Source organism: Megalobrama amblycephala, linkage group LG8, assembly GCF_018812025.1.
Source record: "Megalobrama amblycephala isolate DHTTF-2021 linkage group LG8, ASM1881202v1, whole genome shotgun sequence".
In the NCBI taxonomy this organism is placed as follows: domain Eukaryota; kingdom Metazoa; phylum Chordata; class Actinopteri; order Cypriniformes; family Xenocyprididae; genus Megalobrama; species Megalobrama amblycephala.
This window is the reverse complement of record NC_063051.1, coordinates 14,106,788-14,119,174: the sequence shown is the minus strand read 5'-3', so window position 1 is coordinate 14,119,174 and position 12,387 is coordinate 14,106,788. Positions and strand designations below refer to the sequence as shown.

The 12,387-nt window shown below is 36.5% G+C and overlaps 1 protein-coding gene across 1 annotated transcript in view; it reads left to right on the top strand.

Moving 5' to 3' along the window:
- The window catches only part of usp43a (ubiquitin specific peptidase 43a), a 114,134-nt gene that overhangs the window by 45,249 nt on the left and 56,498 nt on the right, over positions 1 to 12,387 (top strand). Inside the window, exon 4 of the mRNA XM_048199555.1 lies at positions 9,411 to 9,503. Coding sequence (XP_048055512.1) covers positions 9,411 to 9,503 — 93 coding nt within the window. The remainder of the gene's footprint in view (positions 1 to 9,410; positions 9,504 to 12,387) is intronic.

The following is a 12,387-nucleotide window of genomic DNA, read 5'->3' as shown; positions in this document are numbered from 1 at the left end:
CCGACAAGTCAAAATGTAACAACCTAGCGTTAGATGGTATGTTCGTAGGAGATGTCTGGAGCGTTTTAATTCTTTCCCCGCTAGCATATTTTTAAAATTTTGCCAGTTAGCGGCAGCATATTTGAACGTTTTCACAAGACTCATGCCATGATCCTCAGAATGTTTTGTTGTATGAATATCTAAATATGCAATATATCAAAAGAAAGAACACACCCATTTTATTCTAGCTTCATTAGAATATTTTATTCCCATTTTATTCTAGCTTCATGCATTCTTTTTTACCAACTTTTGAATGTGGGTAAGTTTCATTAAAAAGAAAACAACATTTTAAAGAAAAGGCTGAGAAAAAAATCACGGTTTTGTCAAAGACTACATCTGGATCGGATTCAGAGTGATGAGCAAAACATATATGGAGTAGATCACTTCCATCAGTACCCTCAAAGCTTGCACACTCTTCCTGGGTCGACATTTCATTCTGTGTCATTAGACAGTTGTCTCATAAATGATGGAAAATTCATTAACAAAGAGTTAATACTAAATGCATGCATGGCACCATTAAGCACAGCAGGGGAAGCATAATGGTATTGGGGATGCATGTCTGCAGCAGGTGTTGGAAGGAAATACAAAGTTGCTGGCACTTTGAAAATGGACCAATACTTGAAGATCCTGCTGAACACAATGTAGCTAAGTATAGAGGATCGGTTTGGAGAGAAAATGTGTATTTTCCAACATAATGATCCCAAACACACCACAAATGCAACAAAGTTGCTCGCAATAAGTGTTCATGCTCAGTATTTTGAAGTCTTTAATATTGAACTTATATTGGCATAGTTGAATAACAAGAGTTCAGAACATGGAAAAGACATACACTGAGTTTCAAACTCCATTGTTTCCTCCTTCTTATATAAATCTAATTTGTTTAAAAGACCGAAGAACAGGCGAATCTCAACATAACACCGACTGTTACGTAACAGTCGGGGTGTACGCCCCCAATATTTGCATATGCCAGCCCATGATCGAGGCATTACACAAGGGCAGGACGTCTGGATGTGCACAGCTGAATCATCAGACTAGGTAAGCAAGCAAGGACAACAGCGAAAAATGGCAGATGGAGCAATAATAACTGACATGATCCATGATAACATGAGATTTTTAGTGATATTTGTGAATTGTCTTTCTAAATGTTTCGTTAGCATGTTGCTAATGTACTGTTAAATGTGGTTAAAGTTACCATCGTTTATTATTGTATTCACGGAGACAAGACAGCCGTCGCTATTTTCATTTTTAAACACTTGCAGTCTGTATAATGCATAAACACAACTTCATTCTTTATAAATCTCTCCAACAGTGTGTAATGTTAGCTTTAGCCACGCAGCATAGCCTCAAACTCATTCAGAATCAAATGTAATACATCCAAATAAATACAATACTCACATAATCCGACGCATGCATGCAGCATGCAGCATGCATGACGAACATCTTGTAAAGATCCATTTTGAGGGTTATATTAGCTGTGTGAACTGTTTTTATGCTGTTCAAGGCAAGCGCGAGCTCCAGGGCGGGGGAGCGGGAGATTTAAAGGGTCCGCAACCTATATATCGGTGCATAGTTAATGATGCCCCAAAATTGGCAGTTAAAAAAATGAATTAAAAAAAAAATCTATGGGGTATTTTGAGTTGAAACTTCACAGACACATTCAGGGGACACCTTAGACTTATATTACATCTTTTAAAAAGAAGTTCTAGGGCACCTTTAAGTTCCCTCCTCAGTCCCCTGACCTTACAGCCATTGAAAACCTTTGGGAAATTATAAGCCTTAATAGTGATAAGTCATACAGGTCATCCAACGAAGCTCAATTTTGGGAAGAACTTAATGAGGATTGGAAAAAAGTTAAGCATGACACATGCACAAAGTTTAGTGAGTTAATAAACAGCAGAAAGGCTGCTGTAATCAAAAACAAGGGATAACCAATGAAATATTAATAACTGATTACATTGTGGTCACTGTATGCATTATTTCCTGTTAGAGTTAGATTTTTTTTTTGCATAAATACTATTAAACCCATATCCCATGATATGCTGGAGATTGCCTTTCTTGCCAAATAATATTGTCATTTTAATACCTTAACCAAGTTTAGTGTATTCTTCTTCCCAATATATCATATACTCATATTTTGATTGTTTAATTGAACCTGAAGGGCCGTGAAAAGCAGACATTGTGCAAATATCCCCTCCGGACATCATTTTTGGCCACTACTGTATTAAGTTCTGCTTCAGCTGCAGTAGATGATGGAAAGACAGGCATAAATGCTTATCTTCCGTCTTACTGGCAATAGGATTGCAGCATTGATAACTAATCTAGGTTTGGTTGCCATATTAAAAATAGATTTTAGCTACATATCAGCTAGATGACTTGTGAAAACACCCTGAAACCAGCCATACACATTTAATGTATAGGATATTTGATGTATAGGACTGCACAAAAATATTGCAAAAAGATCCCCCCTGATGTTGTTAAAGTATTGACTAGGAGTTTGAAGGACCTTGTGTTGATTTATTTAGAAGCTGCAGTTGTTTTTAAATGTAATCTCAGACTCAGAACAGACTTCTGTGTTTCCTTAGGCTGGTCTCAGTTTGCTCTCTTTGGATTGTTTTGACTACATTTTTTTTTTCTTTTCATAGAATGTATTTTTGTCTCCTTAGTGATAAAACTGAATAAACTGAGTAAGAATCTTTTTTAGAAAAGAACTACATGTTCAGCCTGAAAGACTGAAGTTCAGCCTCTTTTGATTGGGGAAAAACCAGTTCCACCTGCTCTGCTGTTGACAGACAAGTTACTGGCTGCCAAGGCCACTCATTGCAGATTGAGTGAATGCTTATAAAACAGAAATTTTGATGATTGTCACTCTTTCAGATCCAATTAAAATGGATAACGATAAAATTACATTACATTAAAGGTGTCCTAGAACTTTTTTAAAAAAAAAAGATGTAATATAAGTCTAAGGTGTCCCCTGAATGTGTCTGTGAAGTTTCAGCTCAAAATACCCCATAGATTTTTTTTAATTCATTTTTTAGCTGCCTATTTTGGAGCATCATTATAAATGAGCCGATTCAGAGCTACTGGCCCTTTAATTCTCCTGCTCCCCGCCCATGGAGCTCGCGCTTGCCTTGAACAGTGCATGAACAAAGTTTACACAACTAATATAACCCTCAAATGGATCTTTACAAAGTGTTCGTCATGCATACGGCATGCATGCTTCAGATTATGTGAGTATTGTATACTGTTATATTGTTTACCTTTGATTCTGAATGAATTTGAGGCTGTGCTCCGTGGCTAACGGCTAATGCTACACTGTTGGAGAGATTTATAAAAAATGAAGTTGTGTTTATGCAAGTGTTTAATAATGAAAATAGCGACGGCTCTTGTCTGCGTGAATACAGTAAGAAACGATGGTAACTTTAACCACATTTAACAGTACATTAGCAACATGCTAACGAAACATTTAGAAAGACAATTTACAAATATCACTAAAAATATCATGATATCATGGATCATGTCAGTTATTATTGCTCCATCTGCCATTTTTCGCTATTGTTCTTGCTTGCTTACCTAGTCTGTTGATTCACCTGTGCAGATCCAGACATTAATGCCTAATGCCTTTCATAATGTTGGGAACATGGGCTGGCATATGCAAATATTGGGGCGTACACCCTGACTGTTACGTAACAGTCGGTGTTATGTTGAGATTCGCCTGTTCTTCGGAGGTCTTTTAAACAAATGAGATTTATATAAGAAGGAGGAAACAATGGAGTTTGAAACTCACTTTGTCATTTCCATGTACTGAACTCTTGTTATTTAACTATGCCAATATAAATTCAATTTTTAATTCTAGGGCACCTTTAAGTCTTCTGAAGACCTGATAACTTTGTGTGAGGGACAATTTTTTTCTTCTTCTTCTTCTAAGTTGTTTTTTTATTCTTTTGAGTTGGATCTTTTCACTGCCTCATTCAGTTCACAAAACTGATCTTAATAATCCATTCATGAATTGGACTCATCCGGTCCTCAAATTCATTGATTCATTGATCCAGTTGCAGTGCTAATTTAGTTGTCAGCTTACTGGAGGGAAAGATAATTTAGGGTTCCACAGAAGAAAAGAAGTAATGTAGGATTTGAAGGAGTAAATAATACAGGGTTGTCAAACTTTCTGGAGCACTGTCCTGCAGAGTTTAGCTTATTAAACATAACTGAGCCAGCTAATTAATCTTTAGGATTACTAGAAACTTCTAGGCAGGTGTATTGGAGCTGGTTGGAGCTAAACTCTGCAGGACAGTAGCCCTCCAGGAAACAGAGTTTGATACATGTGAAATAATGACATTTAACAAAAAATGCACCATAAATGTATAGTGCACATGACTTTTGTGGTATATTTCAGGGGCCTCATTTATAAAACTTAAAACGTATGCACAAACAAATTCAGATTTATGCATTCAGAACCATGCATACGCCAGAACCTGCGCACAAATCCCTTTATAAATCCCAGTCAGTGGAAGATTGTGTACATGCATCTCCACCCTGTCTCCTCCCTGAAATCACCATATATGGGGCTTATGATGCCTAGTTTTACTATGCAAATGTAACGGAGGCCAGCTAGTAGTCGCTGTGCGAGTAAACCTCACTCCTCTGATCTCAAGAGATAGCGATTGAGGCTAGGTGTTGCAGCCTTTAGCCTCCTTGTTAAAGCATCCGACTCCCACGCCGAAGACCCAGGTTCGAGGTCCGCGCAGAGCGGGGCGATTGGTGCCGTGACCCGGATTGGAGTGAGGTTTAGGGGGGTGAGCGTAACGGAGGCCAGCTAGTAGTCGCTGTGCCAGTAAACCTCACTCCTCTGATCTCAAGAGATGCTCTAGCGACTGACACTAGGGGTTGTAGCCTTTAGCCTCCTTGTTAGAGCGTCCGACTCCCACGCCGGAGACCCAGGTTCGCGGCTCATGCAGAGCGGGACCTGGGTGAGGGGTTACACATAACCTCATCTGCATATCATTTCCATGCATATTATATGGTTAACACCGTCAAAGGTACAAGACAAGAAATATTAGATATGTACTATAAATCCCATTTGTGCAACACACTACATGGATAAAAATCATCCAATATCCTCTTTATGTTTTAGAATAAATATATCAAAATATCCATAAAAACAAAATTGTATAAAATACAGATAAAGGTTTTAGAATAGAGTTGTTTCATTCAATTCCACTGGCCAAATAGTATTTTAATTGTTTTAAACAATTCTATAAAAACAATTTATAGGCTATTTTAGTGGAAACAGATAGGCCTACTTATTTATAAATACAATGTACAGTGGCATGAAAAAGTATGTGAGCCTCTTGCAGAATCTGTGAAAATGAGAATTAGTTTAATAAAATAAGAGGGATAATAAAATATGCATGTTATTTTTTGTTTAGTACTGTCCTGAGTAAGATATTTTACATAAAATATGTTTGCATTTAGTTCACAAGACAAAACAATAGCTGATTTTATTAAAATAACCCCATTCATAAGTATGTGAACCATTGATTCTCAGTACTGTGTGTGGTTACCTGATGATCCACGTTTTGTGATGGTTGTCCATGAGTCCCTTGTTTGTCCTGAGCAGTTAAACTGAGCTCTGTTCTTCAGAAAATTCCTCCAGCTCCTGCAGATTCATCAGTTTTCAAGCATTTTTGCATATTTGAACCCTTTCCAGCAGTGACTGTAGGATTTTGAGATCTGTATTTTCATACTGAGGACAACTGAGGGACTCAAACACAACTATTAAAAAAGGTTCAAACATTCACTGATGCTCCAGAAGGAAACACGATGCATTAAGAGTCGGGTTGTGAAAACTTTTGAACAGGATGAAGATGTCACAATTTTTCTTATTTTGTTTAAATATCATTGTTTTTCATTTAGTACTGCCCTTCGGAACCAACAGAAGATACTTGCATGTTTCCCGGCAGAAAAATTAAGTACAATTTACCTTGATATTTGAATTCAAAGGTTTTCACCCCTCGGCTCTTAATGCATCGTGTTTCCTTCTGGAGCATCAGTGAATGTTTGAACCTTTTTTAATAGTTGTGTTTGAGTCCCTCAGTTGTCCTCAGTGTGAAAAGATGGATCTCAAAATCAAACAGCCACTGCTGGAAAGGGTTCAAATATGCAAAAATGCTTGAAAACTGATGAATCTGCAGGAGCTGGAGGAATTTTCTGAAGAACAGAGCTCAGTTTAACTGCTCAGGACAAACAAGAGACTCATGAACAACCATCACAAAACAAAAAAACAGTCATGGATCATCAGGTAACCACACACAGTATTGAGAATCAATGGTTCACATACTTATGAATGGGGTTATTTTAATAAATTCAGCTATTGTTTTGTCTTGTGAACTAAATGCAAAAATCTTTTATGTAAAATATCTTACTCAGGACAGTACTAAACAAAAAATAACATGCATTTTTTATTATCCCTCTTATTTTATTAAAATAATTCTCATTTTCACAGATTCTGCAAGGGGTTCACATACTTTTTCATGCCACTGTAAATACAAATACAGTGCAAATACAATTGTCTGTCTCAGCGCGTCACTGACAATGTATTTTAAAAAGGAAACGTGCAAATCTTACCGTTTTCCTTAAATTATATCCTTCAAATACAGTGGTAATTGTTTGACGATCCTTCACACGACAGCAACACCACCGTGCAGCTGCGGTTGTACAGTAAGCTATTATCATTGGACCTATTCAAACTGGACAACTGACCGTTCAACCACCGAATCCAGCAGTGTCTTCCATAATATCGAAGTTAATTGTACATCACTGATCATCATTCTTGCTAAAATATTTTGTCATAACATCTGCAGTTTAGTTTAAAGCTTTTTTTGTGTTAAAAATGTACAAAAAATTATATAATGATTATTATATATTATACATTGAATTATACAATCTTATATTGTTATATATTGCAATGCTCTGCCAATTGAGCTATGCGAAACCCGAAATATGACGCAGATAAAAGGGAACAGTGCATTAAAATGAAAGTGTCCTGTTGTCGATAGGGGCACGACTTTAGTAAACGCTCCTATGGGTCGTATTTCAGGGAAGTGACAAAGGACCTATATAGGCATATTGGTTGGAGAACATGTTGATTCTTTTCCATCTGACGAATATATGGAATGTACACCAACGGAAAGACTTACTGTATACTCAGAAACATCTGTCATTCAAATTCCACACATTCTGCCCCTTGTTTATTTCAAACTTTGAATACTATGATTATGCTTTTAGCTAAACATTTTAAGACAAAATGTAATTCTATAGATCCCATTTAGGCTTGATCATTAGCAAGGAAGAATTATTATTATATGTAATTCTAAAAAGCTGTTACTGTAATTTAATAGTATATATAATTAAAAGTTATTCCAGAATAACTTAAAATCTTGATTATTTTAGTCCTCTAAACAAAAACAGCAACTGAGTAATTAAAAAATGATGGATTGTAGCAATGTGTCATTATATTATCTAAGTGAAGTTGACAGTTGGGTTTTACAATGTACTAAGGGTTAAAATGAGAAACAAAAGAAACTCATTGTGTTTAGATCAAAGCGCTGCAATAGAGCAAACTGGTTTGTCTTTCTTTTGTAAAATTATTGTAATTGTCTCTCAAGAGAATGACATGCACTGAATTAACATTACAGAACAATTTGACTCAAGACTTTGAGGAAAGGGTAAAACAGAGATACGGTCTATTCACTCCACCTTAGCCCAACAAACCAATGCTCTTCTGACATGCCCACCAGACTAGTTAAAAGACAGTTTTCTCAATGGACTTGCTTTTAAGTGGCACTGTGATTTACTGTAGCTTAACGACACAAGTATGGCATGGGAAAAGAGGCACCTTGACTTATGGTGATTCTATAGGTTACAAAAATAGGGCCTAAAAAAAGTTAATTTCTAGGCGGTTTGCAATTTTTGCAACCACGTTTAAAACCCTGATTTGTGAAATTTTCTAGAAATAAATACTAAATAAACATCCATTTACATTTTAAATAGACATATTTGTATATACAATACAAATTTTGTTTATAGTTAAAGGATTAGTTCACTTTCAAATAAAATTTTCCTGATAATTTACTCACCCCCATGTCATCCAAGATGTTCATGTCTTTCTTTCTTCAGTCGAAAAGAAATTAAGGTTTTTGATGAAAACATTCCAGGATGTTTCTCCATATAGTGGACTTCAATGGCCTCCAAACGGTTGAAGGTCAAAATTACAGTTTCAGTGCAGCTTCAAAGGGCTTTAAACGATACCAGATGAGCAATAAGGGTCTTATCTAGCGAAACGATCTGTCATTTCCGAAAAAAAAATACAACTGTATATGCTTTATAAACACAAATGTTCGCCTTCCACATTCTTCAAAACGCCTACGCTGTATGTCCTACACCTTCCCTATTCAACTTACAGAACGAACGCGGCGCCAGTTCTGTTTTTTTCCGTAAGTAGTATAGGGAAGGTGTAGGACATACAGTGTGTAAAATCTGTTGAGTATCTATAGCTGTGGTAGGTGTGCGCTGCTATTTTAAGGGGTCTCCACCGGTTGATATGACAGCTCTGCAGAGTTTACAAGAGACAATTGGACCCCAACATGATGTAATCTCAGCCACATTCTACATCTGCTGTTCCCTTACTTTCTTTTTCATTTATTCCACTTACAGATGTCTCTTCTATCTTTATTTCTCACTCTCATCATCCTCTTTGCCTCTGTGTTCATTTTTCATAATTCTCTCTGTACTCCTTTTTTTTTATTATTGCTGAGAAATTTAAATCAATGCATTCCAGAGCTTCCTATCTCAGTCAATATGAGAACATGTGCCCATCTCTGCTGGTTTTCGAGCTGTCGTCTGCGCTGCAGGTGAACACGTTGCACCTACAGAACCCAAATGCATTTCCAGTGTTCAGCTGTTGAGTCATGAAGGGAAGCTCTATATCGGGCTCAGAGACAGACGTGCTCACGCAGGCCCACTGTGGACATGATGCCAAACAACTGTGCTTTCCAAAAAATAAACTCTTCAGGCAAAAATCTGGCACTATAAAACCTTTTATAGTGGTTGCGTTATATTGTTTTGTCTTTTAATGCATGTGATAATTCAGAATCAGAAAGTAGAACTAAACTGACATTCATTACAAGATGATTTAAAACATTTCAAAATGCACCTGTTTTTAAATTAATTTAAACAGCACAAAACTACACAGAAAATCAAGCAAAATTCATATTATTATTATTATTATTATTATTATTATTATTAATGGTTATTATGGTTGAGTGTTTTAAAGAAAAAGATAATTAAATGTCTCATGGTCATTTTTGTTTCAGGTCCTCACTGACGTGCCCTCATTGCCTTAAACAGAGCAACACCTTTGACCCTTTCCTGTGTATTTCACTTCCAATCCCACTGCGACAGACCAGGTATGTTACTGTGCCTTCTGTCTTTATTTCTTTGGAATCTATTAGGACTCATTGTCTGTATACTACATGAATTTTTATGTCTGTATACGTGTTTGCATGTATATGTGTCTGTGTGTATCTTCGCTATTGTGCGTTTCAGTGTGTTTGTGTCCTTGGCCACCCTGAAATACTTAATGTGATGAATGACCAAGTGAACAGCTCTTAACAGAACATTGTCTCAGTTTTCTTAAATCTCAAAACAGCTAGTCAGCAAAATCTCTCCTGTGAGACTGCCAAACTGTCAGACAGACCGATAATAGAATCCTAGAAATATATGGAGAGAACTATGGCTCATCATGACGACTTGTACAGTACCTTCTGTCCTAAACACTCCCAGCATGTTCATCTCTGCATCACTAACCTCCAGATTTCATAATCTGGAGTGAAAAAGGCATATCTAGCTGCACTGAGAGCTTAGGGGGCCAAATTTGAAGGTCTTTACTAAATGTCAACAAGAGTTTTCGTGCTAAAACCTACCATACGTATAGCAGACTGTCTTTGATTTACTGCAGTTTCAAACATAAAATACTCAGCAATGGTGCTGACTTATGAATTTGCACATGGTTTGTCTTAAAGCATATTAAAAACACTACATAGACATATAAACAACATTAAAAACTTGATTTTCACCACAGGGGATCTTTAATATTACTCAGTACTTATTTGTGTAAGTACAATGTAACTACGTCACCTTTAGCTGCTAAAAATTAATTTTGTCTATTAAAACAAAAGTATCTAAGTAAGCTAACATTAACTAGCAAGCTAATATCACTTGTCAGCTAGCAAGTAAATTCACAAGTTCTAGAGCAGCACAGCAGTTTGCTAATTGCTGTATTCTTCTGTTCTATAATGACATTCAGTAAGCAATATCTGATATTTTACTATATAATTTACCTTAAGACAGTTTGATCTGAGCACCAAAGCACCTTATTTCCTTGTTTTTTTAGTTTTTTTTTTTGTTTGTTTTTTTCAATTGGATCCAGCATGGGGGGATTAAGGGATAGTTCACCTCACCAAAAACAAAAATTCTATCAAGAAAGAAATTCATACAGGTTTGGAACAACTTGAGGATGAGTAAATGATGAGTTTTCAGTTTTGAGTCTGTCTTTAAGACTCATTTAGTTAATCTGCCTATGGATCCAGCAGTATGTTTCATGTGATTTACTTGCATCTAGCCAAAAACTGTGATGGGCAATATTTGGTGGCTATATTTAATAATCCTATTAAAGGGATAGTTCACCCAAAACTCCAACTGTTTTACTCCAACCGTTGCTGTCTGTCAGTCAAATAATGCGAGTGAATGGTAACACAATCTATAAGAGTAAATAAAACACGACAGACAAATCCAAATTAAACCCTGCGGCTCGTGACGACACATTGATGTCCTAAGACACAAAATGATCAGTTTGTGCGAGATATTGAACAGTATTTATATCATTTTTTACCTCTAATACACCACTATGTCCAACTGCGTTCAGCATTCGCTTAGTGAGGTCTGATCACGCTCTGACAATGGAAGTAATGTCTAGCACTCATTGAAGTATAAGCGCGAGACATCACTGCCATTGTCAGAGTGCGATCACACCTAACTAAGTGAATGCTGAACGCAGTTGGATATAGTGGTGTATTAGAGGTAAAAATAATATAAATACTGTTCGCTTTCTCGCACAAACCGATCGTTTCGTGTCTTAGGACATCAATGTGTCGTCACGAGCCGCAGGGTTTAATTTGGATTTGTCTGTCGTGTTTTTTTGACTCTTATTGATAGAGTTCCCATTGACTCGCATTACTTGACTGACAGACGGCAACGGTTGCAGTTAAAAATCATCATTTGTGTTCTACTGAAGAAACAAAGTCACCTACATCTTGGGTGCTGGGGGTAAGCAGATAAACATCAAATTTTCATTTTTGGGTGAACTATCCCTTTAACACCAGTGAAGAAAGTTCTAGTATTATTTGAGAATAAAGTGGCATATTTGATTCAGTATTTTAAGTATTTCAAATACAAAATGTAGTCTCTCAGAGTAGCTATTTAATTACAAATTACATCTGATTGTTTTTGTCCTGCAAAATACAAAATAGACAAAAGTATAAATATATTTAATTGAAATACTGCCCATCTCTCTGCACAAATATGTCTTTGCAAGAGGTAACACATCCAACCTACACTTTAACACAAAAACATACTCTCTAAAATCACAGAATAAGCTGAGTATGATTGACAGTCCACATATATAAAACCCTGTTATATGATTCAGACTCTAAAAAGCTTCAGTTGTCTTCCCACTGGTGTACTCAAATGAAAGTAAAAGTGACTGTATTTCACCCATCCAAGTGCGCTGAAATAGATGAACGAATCTGGCAATGTTTTATGTCAGTTGTGTTGTATGTATCGTGACGGTTTGGAAACAAAATATCTGGTGAGTGGTGCTAAAAGGTTTAATGCTCTATTGCATTGAAAATAACATACAAAGCCTAACCGATAACAAAATCAAACGTGAGATAAAAACGCCATTTCTGAAGCAACCTTGCCAGCTTATTTCTACATCTAAAAAGCTTCAGTTGTCTTCTCACTGGTGCACTCATATAAAAGTGATGTGACGTCGCGTCCCATACGTGAAATTTGCGCTCTGCATTTCACCCATCCACGTGCACATACACAATAGTGAGTATTGAACACACACACCGTGAACACACACCCTGAGCAGTGGGCAGCCATTTATTTTATTTATTTATTTATTTATTTTAACAGTAGCACCCAGGGAGTGATTGGGGGTTAGTTTTGTATAACTGAGTGTTTTTTAAAAAAAATTAGCATTTCACATACAGCTTTCAATAATGCAAC